This window comes from Bactrocera tryoni, chromosome 1, assembly GCF_016617805.1.
Source record: "Bactrocera tryoni isolate S06 chromosome 1, CSIRO_BtryS06_freeze2, whole genome shotgun sequence".
NCBI classification, from domain to species: Eukaryota; Metazoa; Arthropoda; class Insecta; order Diptera; family Tephritidae; genus Bactrocera; species Bactrocera tryoni.
The window spans coordinates 49,044,408-49,061,859 of NC_052499.1; the positions used below are offsets into that span (position 1 = coordinate 49,044,408).

Sequence of the window (17,452 nt, forward strand, 5' to 3'; positions counted from 1 at the left end):
GGTCAAAGGAACCCATTTTGAGTCGATTACGGACATCCAGGCGGCCGTGACGAGGGTATTCGCGAACATCCCAGTCGAAGCGTTCCAGAAATGTTACGAAGCATGGAAAACGCGCTGGAATCGCTATATAGCTGCCCAAGAGGACTACTTTGAAGGGGATGGCAGAGTTGTAGAATAATTTTCAAATATATGGTTTTTATGGAATCAGTCTCATTGTCATACCTCGTATGTATGATGATATTTGGAAAACCATCAACGCCCTTACTCGTATTCAGAGACAATACTAGTGTTTTGTAAACTTGGTTGATGCTTTCCTTAAGGAAAATTACTTGTCTCTTTGTGTACGAACTGGACTTTAGCTGAGATTCTTTCCTGAATGATGTCATAAAAGACTATAGTTTTTGCTGTTTAGGGAAGGTGATAATATACATAGATTAGACTAGTCGGTGTTTAGATAAAAAGTGTTATGGTTGCCGTATACAAAGTTCTTGAAGTCGAAGAAAGGCAAGGATACTGTCTTGAGGCCGCGCTGAAGCTCTATAATTATAGCAAGGGCGATCAATACGAGGTGAACTGCTTGGAAGGTGCAGATAAGGTTATGGAAGCTCTATGTTTTTCTTTCACATATTGGAGTGTGTCGAGCAGTGTCTGGAAGGCTCCAGCTGATAATCTTAGAAGAAAGTAGACGCATCTGATGATGATATTGGAGTTAATGCACTTAATTTGTATGTAGATTTCTTCGATATTATTACCTCTTTTCAAATAACCGGCGTGTGGAAAATCGGAAGAGTGGTTCCAACTCTTATTTCTCCAGTAGTATAGTAGTCACTTGAAGCCTTGGCACTCCCGACTTTCACTCATCACCTGGGTCTAGAAAACCATCCCCCCTTTATCGAAGCATGCTCTGTAAAAAAAAAAACCACCCTGTTAGAGGACGAACCTCGAAGCTTTGGACTTGTCAAAAACCTTTGACACAGTCAACTACACAACTCTACTTAAGGACATCGAAAAATCTACGTTCCCTCCAGGATTGAAGAGCGATCTGCGATCATCCGTACTGTTTTGAGGTAAGAATTCGAAATTTAGAAGAATTAAACATCCTGGGCCTACCGTTGGACTGCCTCGATGACAACTTATCTGAACCTTAGCCTCCTAACTGCGACGAGCTTTCTGTAAGGAAACTTTATTATTTGTGTAGCGTATTATGGCCTCAGTGCGGAGCGTTCAACAACGTCTCTACGGAATCTATTCTAATTAGTATCCAGTCAATAGTCAATAGGTGTTGATCCCGCAATACAACAATGGATCAGAAGCCTTTTGACCTCTAGACGGAAAAGAGCAGAATGGAACGACGCTAAAATGAATAAAATGCTTGTGTTCACAGGAAAACACAAAATTCCTCAATGGAGGTTCCCTTCGATAAATGGGGCACAACTCTCTCTTAAGGACCGCACCTAGTACCTTGGGGTAGTCTTGGACAGCAAATTGCTGTCGAAGCACAACGTGGAAGAAAGTGTGAGGAAAGGCAGCAATGCTCTATATGCATGTAGGCAGATGCTCGGCACAACCTGGGGCCGAGTTCTTAAGTTGCCGGACCCCTGTAGTGGAGGTCTTCCTCTTCCTCTGCTTCCCTCGGCGAGTAGTGCGTCGAATACTTTCAGAGCTGGAGTGTTTTCGTCCATCCGAAAAACATGACCTAGTCAGCGTAGCCGCTGTCTTTTAATTCGCTGAACTATGCCAATGTCGTCGTATATCTCGTACAGCTCATTCTCTTCCGAGGCTGTTGGTAATTTTTCATTGGTATGATTTTTTATGTGGCGGGTCCCAAACCCAGCGCACAACCCTGCGGAGGAGATGTTTCGCCTTCTCATTTTAGCTCGCCTTCAAACGGATGTTCTTAGGCTACCCAGAGGATACTTGGTCAAAGACCGGAAGTCGTGAGCTGCTTGAGTCATATGTAAAATAATCGTTTCTGGCCACTCCTAAGTGAATGACGATCAGAGAACTTTCCTCACTTGCGTGAATTTCCACAATTGACTCCATCCTCCACGGACCACTACTGGTATATACGTGGCTTATTGCCTATCGGTTTAACCTAATCTAACCCATAACTTCGGTGCAATTGAAGTTATCTTTTTCGTGTTTACCCATTTCCATCGCGTTAAAATAAAAATGCAAATATCCTTTGCATGAATAAAACTGTATATGTGTTTATATATTTCAGAATTGGAAAATTATTTTAAAATTACTTCAATAAAAGCATAAATAGATTCTTAAATTCTAAAATGTGTGCATAAAAGGCAAAAATCAACATTAAGCAGATGCTATAAACTAAAACTAAGCGTATGCGCGTACATGAAAACCGCTGAGTGTGTTGGTGGCGCGCATGGAATGTGTGGCTGAAACTGCAGCGCTAATGAATATACAAATGAAGTGTCATTAATTATGAGGTAATTTAAGATAAAAATTTTAAAATATATTAAAGCGTTAAAGATCACAAAGTTCACAGGCAAAATTAAGAAAAACAACGGCATAGAAATCTTAGTACATATACATATGTACATATGTATGCATACATTAAGCTACATATATGTAAAATACAGGAATTAGATGCATGCACTCAATCTAACATATAAGCATATAGTTCAACTACATTACTGTATAAGATGATTTCAAATTTTCTAATATACTTTATGTGTATGGCTGCGCTTGCGCACCATTGCTTGGCCTTGTTAAAAAAGTTTTTTTGAAACAACTACTTTTATTTTTTTATTTGCTACTAACGCTAACAGTACATACCTATATAAACATATTTTCTATTGTGTTATAAATACACATACATATACATATGTATCATACATACATACATATACAAAATTTGTATAAAGCTACGAAAAAGCGTGAACACTATGCGCTGATTAAATTCGATTTAACGATTCGCTTGGTTTAGCTTGCACTGGCGTGTGTAGCACGACTTATGTTATTTTAGAAAAAAAAAACTATACGTAATTTTCATTATACTAAGTACTACTGCACTGAACAGTGGCGCACCGATGTCAATTTCTGCTCATCGACCATCTCCTTAGCAGACAGTATACTCTTAATGCTCTCAGCCTCCTTCATCCAGATTTCCAACTAAGAAATATTTTTCAATATTAAATTTTATTTTTTATTGCCAGAATTAACAACAAAATACCTGTTGTAGCAGCAAATTGCGGCGCTCGCCTTTCGGTTCATTGTTTGTGAATGGCACCAGCATGCCCAAAGCGTTAGTGTATGCCTCTAAAGCTGCCTTGAATTTTCTTTCGTACAAATAAAGCTCGCCTTGGCGTCCAATTTCCAGCGCACTTTTCAATTGTGGACTCGAGTGTGAGAGCGCAACTAAGGCAAGTAATTTGCATTATTACATTTTAATTAATTATTATTTAAATTAAGTAAATTTTATAAGCAAAGCAAATACTTACATAACTGCTTGTAGCGCACATCTGGCTCCAGCACATCGGCTATGTTCGGCTGTGTCGTTTGTGCAGCGGAGCTGCTCGGCAGTTGCTCCTGTTGCTGGGAATGCACTTGTTTCTTGTGTAGATCTTTAGCCGCTGCGGCTTTATATTCAGCATCGATTAGAACATTTTTGATTTCTTCAGCGCGTTTGAGGTAGGTAAGTGCACGATTGCGCAAAGCCAAACGTTTGGTGGCATCTGCTTCCTCAGTGATGAGCGGCACAAAATATTGCAACGCGCTGCAGTATAAATAATAAGCCTCTTTGTAATTTTGCTTTTCATCATATTCGACGGCTTTGGTGACAAGGTCGGAAGCCTTTTGTAAAGTCTATTAAAATATTTCAATTAAAAATATATGAAAAAGATGAATGTAATGTAAAGCCTACATGTTCCGTGGGCAAAGTTTTGAGATCGATGAAGGGATGTGCAAAAAACGAATCGAATGAAATACGTTTGGCCGGATCGTGTTCCAGTAGACGACAAAGCAGATCATGACACTCATTGCTAATGCTTGCATTCGCCGGTATGGTTATTTTCTCTGCATTGCGTATGCGCTGCAAGAGCTCTTCGATACTCTTGGAAGTGTATGGTGCCTTGCCAAAAAGGCATTCATATAAAATTACACCAATACTCCATAAATCGGCTTTGGCGTCATATTGATGTTTGCGCACTATTTCCGGTGCCATATAAAGTGGTGAGCCCTTAAGTTGTTGATTGATCTCACCCAATTTCAAATGTTGCGCAAAGCTGGAATTTAAAAACATTATATAAATATATACACTTGTGTGTATGTATGTATATGTGCTTACCCGAAATCTGCCACCTTTAATATCACATTTGGATTACGCGTTAATAATAAATTTTGTGGTTTCAAATCGAAATGGCAGATATCATTTGCACGCATATACTGCACAGCAGCTGCCAATTGACGCAGAAAAAAGCGGCAAGTAGCCTCCGGTAATGATTTTTTTGAACGTATGAAGGCCGATAGATTACCAGCATTACAAAACTCCAACACAATGTAAATCTTCCTAAAAATATAATATTACAATTCATAAAATGAATCACACAGAAAAATATACACATACTTATCATCCCAAAAGAAGTCTTGTAATGTCACAATGTATTTGTGGTTGAGTGAACGTAGAAGCCTTATCTCGGTAATAAGATTTTCGCGTGAACTATCCGATAGCGTTGACATTTCCACAATTTTAATGGCATGATAGCTGCGCTCCTTCTTGTGGCGTGCTTTATAGACTGTTGAATAACTACCAACTCCAAGCTTTTCCAGCAAGTCGTAGTCGGTGATGCGGGGCAGGGTCATGTTGAACGTGAACAAATAATGTCATATACCAACACGCTAATTCTTGTTGACGCACACTACAATGCACTTCACTTACTCCATTTGTTGTGGTCAATTTGTGAACAAAAAATATGCGCAAAGGAATAAAAACCAAAAAATATAAACGAAGAAATTGAAATGTTGATAATGCGATCAGCTGTTAACTGGAAACGTTGCCGTAGTATATGAGAACTGTTTACTATTTTTTAATCAAATGGAAAGGATGCAATAAATGTATTTTATATTTAATAAATTTAATTTATATTTTCAATATGTAAATATTTATAATAAGGCTCAATACATTTATTTTTAAAAAGTATTGCTTGTCAAATACATCGACATGTTCTACTCTAATTATTTATTTTGCACCTGTACAAATTTTATCCAACACTGAACTAATCGATTACTCACTCGATAACAAAACTTATTAGACAATTGTCAAAGTGGAATTATTCACATTTCGTGGAGCGCATTTTTCATAAACAGTAATGTTTTGTTCACTTATTTATTTTGTTTACCTTCAAATTATATTATAAATATAGATATTACTGAAACAGTGTATGGTGCACAAATAGTAGTACAAAAAAGAATAATTAAAATATTAAAACTATTGAATGAGTGGTGTTTCTGTTTGACAACTTGCCACAGAGTTGGGGTGACGCCCAAACTTAATCAGCAAACAACATTAATTAATGCACAAAACAATTTAATGCAGTGATTCTAATTTATTTGCAGTCACACATTTTCTACATAAAAGTTATTTATTTAAACGAAAAACAAACGAATAGAATTGCAGCTACATTGCTAAGGCTTCAACATGAATTATGGCCGTAAGACACCGTCCACGTATCGCTCCAACCATTCGGTGTACTCCCACACCACTGGCAGGTCAGTTATACATTTAGAATATTTTGTTAATATGTAAATATGTGTTTCTTACTTTTCTTAATTACTTTTTCACCAGATCCTCGACAAATTTACATTCGATAAAATCGCGGTCAATGCGCTCGGTGCGCGTGCCGTGGTATCAGCGACCTATTTTGAAGAACAACCAATACATAGATATACAGAAGAATTCAATGCTAATTGGAATATTCGCCATTGTAAGTTTGCTAAATTAATTTAATTTTTAATTTTTTAATTTTTAAATTTCAGTTTCTTGCACTCTTCACCATTGGCACTGCAATTTTCGATATCTACTGCTTAGCTATGGCTGCACCTGGCTCAACTCACTATGGTTACTATATAATCTCGTATGAATTTGTTTATGTCGGTAACAAACATGGTAAGCACCTCTATTGTAATTTTTCAGTAATATACATATATTTATTTAATATTGTTATATTGTTACAGTGCGCAACATGCTTATTGTGTTTGCCTTATTTTCTCTGATACTGGGAATAGTTATATTATTTACAAGTATTTTGCTTGTAATTGCACTTAGAAAGGTAAGTGTGGCTTTGTACAAAATATATACAAATAACTTATGCCTTTCCTATTTCACCACAAAATCTTGGTTTACACCATTCATTTTCCTTTTTACTCATCATACACACTACTTAATTTTCTTAACCGATTTCTTTTTGACTTCACTTCATCTACTAACATTCATATTATTCCACAAGCTACTGAAAAAAGGAAAGAAACGAAAGCACTTCGTTTTCATACCGGTACGACTCATTAAATACATATACTTATACATATACACAAGTTTTTATATTATTTTATGCACTGCTTATGAGTGTGCTTATTATTTTTAATTATCTACTTTCGATGCAATGTTTAGTAATTTAACTATTTCCGTTCACAGGAGTACGAGCGCAAAATTCTGCCTTGGTTGAACACATTTGCTGTGTTTACCATCTGGCGCTCACTAGCTTTGATATTCTTCGCAATAGTTAACGATTTAATCTTCGCTTACAATATTCTTATGGTATTGCTATGGAGTATCGCTTTAGTCGTTTGCATCTATGGCTGGTGCGTGGTGTACTCGTTATTCCTCGAGTTGACCAACTTGACGAAATTGGAGGATTTGGCACATTTACGCGTAAGCAGAATGAAATTTTGAAATAATTCAAACAATGTAAAAAATATTTTTAAATTAAATATAGATGGGCACGATGGCTTCTTTGCATGCATCAGCTGCCAATTCCTTGGCTGGTTCCCGTCCAACTACACCGCACAGCACCGTATCTACTATGCCTGTGGGTTAAACTACACTTAACAAAGCATTTAGCAACGAAAATATTTTATCTACTTTTCCACAACGCATCATGACTATATCAGTGCAAATGTATACCGTCCAAAATTCTTAGATTTACATTTATAAATATATTTTTTACACAACATGTAAGACACGAATCTCAGCATTCCACATGTATTCATTTTTTTTTTTAAATATATACATATATTAAAGTATAAGCTAGAAGCTCGAAATATAATAGCATAAGTGGATTAATAACTTGTAATTTAAAAACAGTGCCTTAGAACTTCTACATATCTGTTATGTACAATTTATACAAGAAAAAAACTTTTTTACAATTGAAAAATCATAATTTGTATGCAAATGTATTTAATGTTACACTTTAATTGTTAAACGATTTTTCTACCAATTAATAAGCAAAAGAAAGCATCATTCCACAGATTTGTAAAACTGGCAAAAGTATTTATGAAATATGAGCACATTTAACCGTCCGATTCGCATTTTATTGTGTCAATTTTTTAATAAATTTGTAAAATTTAATAAAGCTTAATTTTTATTTACTATATTTAGTACTAATTGAACTGCAATCCAGTGTTTGTGACAAACTTCCAATAAGAAGTGTACCTTTTAATCTGGGAATTGTATGAAAATATTTGTAAACAATAACAAAAGTCATTGTCAATATCAGCTGATTAGCTGTCATTCATTCACTTTTAAATAAATACAAAAAATATATATATGTATATTTGAAGGTATACCAACGAAAATTGCAAAAACTTAAAAAACACAAATCATTATAAGTTGCGACCTCAAGATTATAATAAAAGAACTTACCGCATAATTCTATATAGATGTTCAAAAATTAAAATGCCGCTAACATATTTTGGAGAAGCGCAAGAAGTTGAAAAAAGACTGGACGTTTGCTGGCCCATCTCGTTCACATAACCAGAACGGAAGAGAATTTATATTCGAACAACGAATTACTTTAGGAATAAGACGTTAATTTCGTTTCATGAAAACTTCCATACAAGAACTTGATTTTCATCGGCTTGTTCGAAGATTGTACCGTAGTTTTGAACAATAATGCTATCACATTTCGTGAAGATACCACGTCAAATAAAAACCTTTTCCAAGGACTTGATTTAAATCGATCAGTTTGTATGGCAACTATATGCTGTAGTGGTCAAATGAGCCGCGTTCATGGAGAAAGGAACGTGAGAAAATTTTCAGATCAATATCTCAAACTGCGGCCAAGCAGACGGACTTGGCGAAATCGACTCAGCTCATAACGCTGATCCTATATATACATAAGTATTTTATAGTCTCCGAATTTCCTTCTGAGTTTTACAAACTTCGTAGCTAACTTAATATACACCGTTCTGAGTATAAAAATTTCTGCTAACATTATAATAAATTTTCAAAACTCACTCATAACAATCGTTAATCCTACACATAAAAAGCACTTTTAACGATAATTGATTTTTTATTAGAATTTAATATGGTTTCACACTAAATATAAACAAATTGTACGAATTGCTGTGGACTATAACAAGTATTTATGGAATTGTGTACTTTTTCATAAGTAAATTAAAGAAAATAAATTCCTACATTAAATTAAACGTGACGGCAAGTGTAGGACCGGAGGTCTAACAATTACTTCACTTTATGCGGTGGAAGGTGTTCTTAAGCAAAATATTATATAAAATTTCAGTGACATTTACTTCAAAAACATAAGTGCAAAATTCGATGCTTAAAAAACAGCACACGTGCAGGCGCTTAGGCCGTTCATAATACTGCTTTTTATTTTCCATTCACCATTTCACTTTGTTGTTATAGTTTTGGGGTAAAAATCACCGTTAATTCGCACAAATATTTTTCGAAAGTCACCCAAATGAGTAGCTATTTCAAATTTATAATTCAAAACTGCTTGCAATTATAACATTTTTCTTTTCTTTCACTAAAACTAAACATAACTTTACTTCTTCATTTTAGACGTCATTCAATGTCATTTAGCCATGATTAATTCATTATTATCGCTGGCATTCACTTTAGCCAAATCCTCGACCAGCGTGTCGAGCAGTGCCCGCAGCTCTTGTTGTGCAAATTCCTGTGGCAAAGGCAGGCGTTCCAATGCAATCTTTATAATCAAACATGGATTCAACACGGGACAAACGAGCAATACGCCGCGAACGAGACATGCGAGATTTTGAGCTATCTCACTTTGACATAGACGGTGTTTGGCCGTGGGGCAGGGCAAGAGATTTATGCGAGAACATAAATCAGCCAATTGTGGTTTCAAATTCTCCCAACGTGCCTCGATATCTGCCTCCGTCTTCAGCGATTTCAAACTCTTGAACTGTGTGGGAAAGGAAATCGCGCAATTAATGAGTGTACAAAAATAAAAAAAAATTATGTGAACTTACCTTCTCATTAATATCGATAAAATCTAAGAAAATTTGTCCCTGACTCGACCAATTGGGTACTTTGATGGTTTTAGTTGCCTCGGCACCCTCGAACTGGCTCAACAAATCGTGTAAATAGTCGAGGTTGTCTGTGCGTGGCAAAAAAACAGAGAATTAGCTCAATTTATACTAAAATCAGTGCTGCTAGCGCTTACCATTAATAATTGCATCGGGTGCGAGATGTTGGAAGATGACTTCATGCGCCAAAGCCCATTGTTTGGCCTTCAGCAAATATTTTGCTTGCAATTGGTAATTGCCAATAGCGCCTGCTTTCACTGCTTTAGCATAATCAATCCATTTTTCTGGCACGCCCAAATTATTGATAACGAATTTCTCCTTCTCTGACAGCGCGACATCTTTGGAAACACTTACATAACGGTAAAGTACATTCTGTACAGACAATTCACGTTGATTGCGATCCTTTATATGCAACAGCACGAAAATGGCCCATTCCCAGAGGTCATTACACTCTAGTTGACTGGCGAAGCCAACATGCAATTGACTTTCGCTGAGCTCGGAGCAGTGGCGATAACCGATGGCCTCCAAAGTTTGCAGCAGTAACCAGCTGCAGGAAAAAAAAATTATGAAATAATACAACTTTGATTTTATCGGATTATTTATGCGCATACCTCAGGCGATAGTCCATTGGGTCGGCTGTGTGCGTGGCTGGATTCAGTAGACTCTCCATTGGATGACTGCGTTTGGAGTAAAGCTGCAGCAAGTGATAACGCAAATCGTAAATCACGTGTTTTTCATTTAAATTAGTCTTGTCCATATAACACGGCGTGGGCGGCATTGAGTAGAACTCTTCCGACTTGAAAGACTTATCGTAGGCCAAAAGAGCGTCGGTTATGGATGCAGTGGGCGATGAGAGGTACCACAATTGAATCTGCAAATAAAAGATTTTTTGTTATTTTCTTTTTATTTTTTTATATTACTTTTTTATTATTTTTTAATATTATTTTTTCATTTTTTTAATATAATTTTAAATTTTTTTTTTTTATATTAGTTTTTTTTTTATTTATTATTTTTTAATTTTTTTATTAAGAAAATATCTACAATACAACAAGAATGCACTCACCGCCAGCACTTTGATCCATTCAATGCCATCCAAAGTGTTGATGGGTCCATGTCCGGAATCCATTAGCGCCACCCCGGCTACCAGCATGTATAACTTCAAACGCTCCAATTGTATAAATTTGTCGGCTTCTTCTTTGTGCCAGGCGGCCAATTGATCCTCCATTAGCTGACGCACAGTGGGTCCCGATGAGAGTTGTGACAGCAATAAGGACAGATTTACGTCGTCGTAACGCACAGCCAGCTCACATGCTTCGGTCACTTTGTGACACATCACCAGGTCCAACAAGTGATCGAGATACGTGTTTTTGGACACACTCTTCGTGAGTAAATCTTTCTCGGTCAATGTATTCTCCAACCATTCGGAGAGTAAATTGCGTCGACACATAACGGCAAAGTGTGAAGCTGGTTCGCGTCCCTCCAGCTCTTCATGCTCACCCCATAATGCTAAACATAGTGACCACACCGAAACGGCATACTCTTCTAGTGGACTCAAATTAATTTGTTTGATTGCTTCGTCAAGATGTTTCACAATCAAATCGGTGCCATTATCCGACTTTATCCAAGGACATTCACTGCCCTCAACGTCTTCTTGCAGAGAGTTGTGCAATTGCAGCTCTAAATGTGTGACAATACTCTCTTTGAAGTGTTCGTAGTGCATGACTGAGGATATTTTGACGTGCTGCAATACAATGCTGCTGAAATCGTTTGAGCCACGACCCTTGAATATATATGGTGCGGCGTGGTAGAGGTGTTCATCTACAAAATAAAACAAAATATCAAAAAAAATTCTAAACAAAAGTTAAAAACATCAGCAACAAAAATCACATCACCAACAAAAATCACATCACCAACAAAAATCACATCAACTAAATTCACAACAACAACAAATTTCACAATAACAATAAATTTCACAATAACAACGAATTTCACATTAACAAATTGCACAAACACAAAAATCTACAACAACCTAATTTCACATCAGCAATAAAAATTCACAACAACAACCAGGTAAGGTAAAACTATTACTTTGCACTTCACGGTCCAAATTCTTGCGTGTAGATGGCACAATAAGCGTGTTCTGTGGACCAAAGCCCAGTTTAAAGCGACGATAGTTATGCAAACCCAAATCCGCTGCCCATATGCCTTTCAATTTAAAGGCCACAGAGTTTGCAATTGGCACTTGATGTGCCAGCCCTTTCACGCTGGCCACTTTGGGTCTCACAGAGAATTTCGGTAATTTAACCATTTGCAAGGGCGCTGTTGAGTCACTGCCTGCGGCGGGTGTCGATCTCTACAAATAAAAAATAACGGTATAAGTTTAGCGTCACTATCTACAAAATCACTAGAAATTATTTACCTCGGTGTCAATTTCTCGCATAATGCTCACAACGGAACCCGACGAAGATGGTGGCAATGGCGAGTTCTGCATAACGAAATCCAATTGACTCGATGCCTCCGATAGGGCACCGCCAAGGCCAGCCTCCTTCCATAACGAATTTTGCGATGAAACGCGCATATCTTGCAGATGTTTTCCAAATAAACCAGCGCGACGGCTCCGATTGCGATTAAAATCAGAGTAATTGTTTTCAAGCTCGGCGCCAGTGCCCTCTGACTTATTGTCTAAATCGTCGTCGCCGAAGAAAGAAGCCTTCATTAATTGCAGCTTGTGTGAGTCGGTGCCTGCTTCGCGCGCCAAAAAAGCTGTTGGGCTAGTTACGCGTGGAATTTGCTGTTGTTGCGCTTCATATAGCGAATAATCATTGCCATTTGCTTGGAGAAATTCTAATGTGAAAAAATAATTTAAATTAAATGTAGAAAACAACAAAAAGAAAACACGTACGTGTCTTATCCATCAACATGAATTCGGCGGACTCATCCATAGGATAAAAATTACCACTACCGGCTGCAAGACTTTTTGGATCTAGCGCACGTGCAGCATCCTCGGAAATCTGCAAATCGAACGAAAATAATTTGGAATTGTTTGGTCACTGCTTTTTTATATTTATGTTTATTCTGCTAAATATTAACCTTTTGGGCATTCTTCAGGGCCGCCATTGTAATTTTATCAGCTGCTGCGGCGTTGGCTGCTGCAACTTGGCCCGCTACTACAGCTGTGGCACCTTGCGCACCTGCTGCCGCACCCATCTTTGCTTTTTTCGGGTCTGTTGGCACACCTTCGTCCTCTTCATCGCTGTCGTTGAGTCCATATTTCGAGAAATGCTTCACTCGAAACACCCAGCTACCCGTCTCCGGACGATATTCAATGAAACGTGTATCATTCTTATCACAAACTCTGCGCAATTTTGCTTCCCAATCCATGTCGGCCAGACGCACTGGATCCTTAATGGGCTCGTGCTTGGTTTTGTCATGCGGCCAAACTTGATCCAAAGTTACTTGCGCTTCGCGGTTCAAACCACTACCAATGGGTGGCTTATTGTCATCATCAGGATAAATGATAATTTCCTTGTTTCGGAAGTGTACTACAGAGAAAAGTTTTTAATTATTAATTTTTCTCTCTTAAAAGTCTAACAGCTCTTGGGTTACCTATTTCATCCAGATTTAAGCCAGCCACGTCCATTTCCTTGCCAAAATACACATTACCATATCCCTCGCGGCCCACTGTAAAGTTGGGCACAATACAGGACCCATCCTCGGCAAGATAAGACTTCAGATCGTCCAGTGAAGGTATCGTATAGTAACTAAAATTCAGAATTCCCCCATCAGAACGCCTCTCTTTATTTTGTACTCCATCCTAACTTACCCAATGCGTCTCAGAGTGATGCCCGTAGGGTGTTCTTCGTATTCTTCTGCTGCTTCTTCGATAACCGAGCGCTCGTCGCCGGGATATGAGCGATTGGAGAACAAGCTTTCGTCATGATGTGCCGAAGCATCGCGACGTGACGTCTCGCGACTCGTTTGCTCTTCAAATGTATTCTCCAGCACTGTAGAAACAGACGGGCGTCCGACCGGTGTGCCCGTTGTACCGGCGCCACCCGTTGCGCGGTAAGTGTCCAAGGGTTTGCGTGGCACCAACTCAGAAAGTGTGCTATTCAGTGGCACAACGCTTTCAATGCTGCTATTCAAGTTTTGTTGCCGCATTCGCTCCACATTATTGGGATGCAGCCAAGATTCGCGACGTCCTATATCACTTTCGCGTCCAATTTTGGGCGCAATTGATGCTGTAGGGTGTGTGGAAGATTTCGCTGCCTCCGATGTTGGTGGATCCAATGGTATTTGCCCAGAGAATGATTCGTTGCGAAGCGTCGATGTAGGGGGCTGAGCCACACCTCCCGACTGGCGCTGTCCACTATTGGTAAGCGAATTTTGCGCGATTGTTTGTCTATTGGGACTAGTGTTGGTACTCGAACTATTGCCGACAACCGTATTTGCCGGCTTGGGTTTTATTATAAGTCGTTTCGCATTGGGCTTTAGGCTGAAGGTCTCCACAGTCGAATCAAATTCCTCAAGACCTTCGAAAAGTGATTTTTTCGTTAACGCACTTGTGATTGGCTTAACGCGCACTACGCTCGGACTGGAGCGAGTAGAAACCTTAAACTGGTTCATTGTTGTCTCGAGTATTGCCTTTTGCGCGGCGGGATTTGTGGCACGTGTGGCATCTGTTTCGTCGCTTCGTTTTAAGTCTTTGAAAATTGGATTATCGCCGTAAGGGGAGGTGACCTTCGCCAATATTTGTTGATGAATAGGCGGTTGTTGCTGTTGCTGGTTACCGCCAAGGCCCCCTAACGACATATTTCCACCACCGAGAGTACTCGAGCCAAAGCCACCACCTAAAGTGCCACCGGTGCCAAAAGCACTAGCACCCCCACCACCAAAGAGTCCACCAGTTGTGTTTGTGGCACCCTGGCCAAGAGTGGAACCGAAAAGTCCACCGGGTTTGGCTGCAGCATTGCCAAACAATGAAGTGCCAGTGGAGCCGCTGTTAAAGTTCAATGGTGCTGTGGAGGTTTGTGTGCCAAATGCCCCAAATCCAGTAGTTGCAGGTTTATTTAGTGTAGAATTAAATAGTCCTCCGCTTGTGTTTCCAAGTGAAAAATTTGTGAAACCTGTATTGGCTGTGGATGTTGCACCAAATGCAGGTGCAGCGCCGAAACCAGTTGCAGCGGGTTTGGCACCAAACAATCCGGTGCCGGCGGTACTTGTTGCTGCAGTGCCAAATCCACCAAAGCCAGTCGTGCCTGCCGATGATGTTCCAAGGCCGAACGCGGGTTTGTTAGCATCAGCGGCGGGTGCGCCGAACAGCGAAGTTTGTTGCGCAGGAGCTGCGGCACCAAAGCCACCAAAAGCGGTGTTAGTTTGTCCAAATGCAGGCGCTGTTGTTGCTGTCGATGTTTGACCAAACAAACTTGGTTGTGTCTGTCCAAAAGCAGGCTTAGCACCAAACAAATTAGAAGAGTCCGTTGTAGCTGCGCCAAAACCAGTGGTGGCTGGCGCTCCAAAAGGTTTGCCCAGAAAGCTATTTTGCTGTGTGGTTGCGCCGAAGGCAGAGGTGTTAGTTTGACCGAAGGCACCTCCACCAAACAAGCCTTTGTTATCTGTTGTCGTAGCAGCTTGTTGACCAAAAAGTCCGGTAGTCGGTTGAGCGGTTGCGCCAAAAAGACCAGTACCAGTAGCTGCTGGTTGAGTGGTTGAACCAAAGAAACCAGTAGTTGCTCCGGATGTGCCAGCCTGTGGACCTTTACGATTCGCCATGTAATCTTCCAAACGCAATTCTTCCAAGGATTTGCCTTCGTACTCTTTCATGGCAGTAATACAATGCTGCTTGGTGTTCACATTATTTGGTTGACCAGCTTTCATGAGTGTGTCGGTGCCAATTGTAGGTTGATATTTGGCTATAGAAGAGCCAGCATTAGCTCCCATCATCATAGTTGTACCACTACCAAACACATTGCTTGTAGTTGGTTGCGTTTGACCAAATGAACCAAAACCAGATGTGCTAGTTGCAGCAGCAGGTTGACCAAATAATGAAGAAGTTGGTTGCGCAGCTGTCTGGCCAAAGCCACCTAGCGTACCAGGCTTAACAGCGGATCCAAAAGCAGATGTTGTCGATTGTCCGAAAACGGAACTAATATTGGCCGCTTGTTGTGGAGCGCCAAACATCGATGGTGTTTGTCCCGTTTGCTGAAATCCTAAATCACACCACAAAATATATTAATTCCGTTAGTTACATTTTGTTTACAAAACTAACCTCCAAAAGCTGGCTGAGCAGTTGTAGTGCTGCCGAAAGCCGAAGTTGTATTTGCAGCACCAAATAATCCACTCGATTGAGGCTGCGTAGGATTGGCACCAAACAATGAAGGCGTTTGCTGTTGTGTGCCAAAAGTAGGTGCAGCGCCAAATGTTGATGTTGCCGGTTTTCCAAAGGCAGACTGGCCGAATGGTGAAGCAGTGGTCGTGCTGCTAAAACCACCAAAACCAGTGCCCGGCGTAGAGGTACCAAATGTGGGTTTAGTTCCACCAAACATTGTATTTCGTCACTAACTGCGCAATTTACCTAAAAAATGTAATCAAACAAAGTGCAACTTCTGACTCACAATAGTAAATTTCACAATGCATGCAACACGCTCTCCATGTGTGGTATGCAACAATCGAAAACAAAATTTATTAATTGTCAAAAGGTATCGTAAATGTTTAAAAAGTTTTGTTCTAAAATAAGCTTTTAGTTTCACTTACACAAATTATTTAATTTCTATTACAAAAATGTTTAAATGCAATATACAAAAACCGTTTACAAGCAGAAAAATGGCGCTATTGTTCGGAGTATTTCTGCAAATTTGACATATCACACTGTGCTATTCGAGCAGAATGTTATCGATACATATTACATACATGAGTTTTGTGATTAATCGCGTTTGATCTAAAATGAGCAAAGCAATTTTAATTGCGCTCTATATCCACTTGATGATATTTATTACAATCTAACATTAATTGCATTATTTGCAGCGTAATTAAAAATTAAAGCACGTCGGTATTGGAAGATTTATTGTGATCAGATTAACAAATATAAAGTGAGAATATATTAATACCTCCCACAAGCGAGCAGTAAATCTCTTGAGAGTTAAAAAAAATTTGCTTTTAAATATCAAAATTTATTTTGATACAAATTTAAAGCTGTGTAAGCCGCGCACAATGTTTTTAAAATTTCTTCAATCTAATATTTTATTGCACAATAAATTGCAACACATTTCATATTGCGTGCTCTTTCTTACTTTCAATTTCCAACCGCATCAAATATTTGCTTAACTCTTCCTACATCGTAAGCAAATGAAAGAATTTGTAGAGCAAAGCAAATAGCGCAACAAATTTATCGAACTGAAGCAAAATGCAACCATTCAGTCTTCCCTACCCAAAGGCAAAATTGAAGCAACAGACGGAAAATGTTAGTGAACGAGTGTGGAACAAAATAAAATGATGTGAACAAAACCGCGGCAAATAGTGCAACAATTAAAGTCTCTATTTTTTATGTTGTGTTCAAATCGTAATTTAGTAATTATTACGGGTAGTGGCACAGAGCGATTTGAAGAGAATGTAAGTTAGTTAATTACTACATATACTGAATATAATCAAGAAATAATTTCAAGAAGATCGAGTAATATGCGCTGTGCTGTGTAAGCTATTTACGCTGTTGGAACAAAGTCATCTCGATAAGGCGTGGTGATGAGGAGATGATTGTGTGTTAGGGAGCTGGTGAGCTATAGCCAACTCCGAATTAAAAAAAAAATAAGTTTATATGAATTCGAAAAAAGGGCGTTTAAAATTACACAACTTAACGACATTGCATTATTTTTGCAAACGAATATGCTTGCTAATTCTTTTTAGTGTGGTTAATCGAGTATATAATGTGTGT

General features: G+C 38.9%; 4 protein-coding genes across 9 annotated transcripts in view; 2 read left to right on the forward strand and 2 right to left on the reverse strand.

Annotated features, from left to right (window-relative positions):
• Positions 1 to 2,183: 2,183 nt before the first annotated feature.
• Positions 2,184 to 5,025, reverse strand: LOC120782719 (serine/threonine-protein kinase ULK3). 2 transcript variants are annotated; one of them, XM_040115141.1, is made up of 7 exons: positions 4,589 to 5,025; positions 4,310 to 4,531; positions 3,887 to 4,247; positions 3,465 to 3,828; positions 3,197 to 3,381; positions 3,052 to 3,135; positions 2,184 to 2,413 (listed from the first exon to the last, which is right to left on the reverse strand). In XM_040115141.1, exons 1-7 carry the CDS (start codon positions 4,822 to 4,824, stop codon positions 2,246 to 2,248), a joined length of 1,620 nt encoding a protein of 539 aa, XP_039971075.1. In that variant the 5' UTR covers positions 4,825 to 5,025; the 3' UTR covers positions 2,184 to 2,245. The 2 variants fall into 2 exon arrangements, with proteins under 2 accessions (XP_039971075.1, XP_039971076.1); XM_040115142.1 differs by lacking the exon at positions 2,184 to 2,413 and having other exon boundaries at positions 2,757 to 3,135; positions 4,589 to 5,024.
• A 218-nt stretch (positions 5,026 to 5,243) lies between these two features.
• Positions 5,244 to 8,669, forward strand: LOC120782721. Of its 2 annotated transcripts, XM_040115145.1 has the most exons (7): positions 5,244 to 5,327; positions 5,578 to 5,730; positions 5,807 to 5,945; positions 5,998 to 6,127; positions 6,196 to 6,290; positions 6,653 to 6,889; positions 6,954 to 8,669. In XM_040115145.1, exons 2-7 carry the CDS (start codon positions 5,660 to 5,662, stop codon positions 7,053 to 7,055), a joined length of 774 nt encoding a protein of 257 aa, XP_039971079.1. In that variant the 5' UTR covers positions 5,244 to 5,327; positions 5,578 to 5,659; the 3' UTR covers positions 7,056 to 8,669. The 2 variants fall into 2 exon arrangements, with proteins under 2 accessions (XP_039971079.1, XP_039971078.1); XM_040115144.1 differs by lacking the exon at positions 5,244 to 5,327 and having other exon boundaries at positions 5,358 to 5,730.
• A 328-nt stretch (positions 8,670 to 8,997) lies between these two features.
• LOC120782718 (nuclear pore complex protein Nup98-Nup96) lies at positions 8,998 to 16,384 on the reverse strand. Its single transcript, XM_040115139.1, has 13 exons — positions 16,279 to 16,384; positions 15,794 to 16,099; positions 13,349 to 15,734; positions 13,132 to 13,286; positions 12,616 to 13,067; positions 12,428 to 12,536; positions 11,945 to 12,369; positions 11,614 to 11,878; positions 10,589 to 11,343; positions 10,137 to 10,396; positions 9,663 to 10,072; positions 9,469 to 9,596; positions 8,998 to 9,401 (listed from the first exon to the last, which is right to left on the reverse strand). The coding sequence occupies exons 2-13, from the start codon at positions 16,068 to 16,070 to the stop codon at positions 9,051 to 9,053; spliced, it is 5,973 nt and encodes a 1,990-aa protein (XP_039971073.1). The 5' UTR covers positions 16,071 to 16,099; positions 16,279 to 16,384; the 3' UTR covers positions 8,998 to 9,050.
• A 599-nt stretch (positions 16,385 to 16,983) lies between these two features.
• LOC120780748 (dedicator of cytokinesis protein 1) overlaps positions 16,984 to 17,452 on the forward strand; it is a 74,280-nt gene continuing 73,811 nt past the window's right edge. For 3 of the 4 annotated variants that reach the window (XM_040113023.1, XM_040113148.1, XM_040113061.1), the window contains exon 1: positions 16,984 to 17,133. The gene's annotated coding sequence lies outside the window, so the exon portion shown is untranslated. Of the gene's footprint in view, positions 17,134 to 17,186; positions 17,293 to 17,452 lie in introns of those variants that run through there. The other variant, XM_040113104.1, reaches the window with a different exon arrangement.

What these genes read in the sequence shown, in the direction of transcription:
- LOC120782719 (XM_040115141.1), bottom strand. Translation starts at nt 4,824, where the DNA reads ATGACCCTGCCCCGCATCACCGACTACGACTTGCTGGAAAAGCTTGGA. An exon ending in GACTTCTTTTGGGATGATAA is followed by an intron (nt 4,532 to 4,588) that starts GTATGTGTATAT and finishes TTATATTTTTAG; the next exon opens with GAAGATTTACATTGTGTTGG. An exon ending in AAACTTTGCCCACGGAACAT is followed by an intron (nt 3,829 to 3,886) that starts GTAGGCTTTACA and finishes ATATTTTAATAG; the next exon opens with ACTTTACAAAAGGCTTCCGA.
- LOC120782721 (XM_040115145.1), top strand. Translation starts at nt 5,660, where the DNA reads ATGAATTATGGCCGTAAGACACCGTCCACGTATCGCTCCAACCATTCG. An exon ending in TTATGTCGGTAACAAACATG is followed by an intron (nt 6,128 to 6,195) that starts GTAAGCACCTCT and finishes ATATTGTTACAG; the next exon opens with TGCGCAACATGCTTATTGTG. An exon ending in AGGATTTGGCACATTTACGC is followed by an intron (nt 6,890 to 6,953) that starts GTAAGCAGAATG and finishes AATTAAATATAG; the next exon opens with ATGGGCACGATGGCTTCTTT.
- LOC120782718 (XM_040115139.1), bottom strand. Translation starts at nt 16,070, where the DNA reads ATGTTTGGTGGAACTAAACCCACATTTGGTACCTCTACGCCGGGCACT. An exon ending in TGCGAGAAATTGACACCGAG is followed by an intron (nt 11,879 to 11,944) that starts GTAAATAATTTC and finishes TTTTATTTGTAG; the next exon opens with AGATCGACACCCGCCGCAGG. An exon ending in TTTGGACCGTGAAGTGCAAA is followed by an intron (nt 11,344 to 11,613) that starts GTAATAGTTTTA and finishes TTTATTTTGTAG; the next exon opens with ATGAACACCTCTACCACGCC.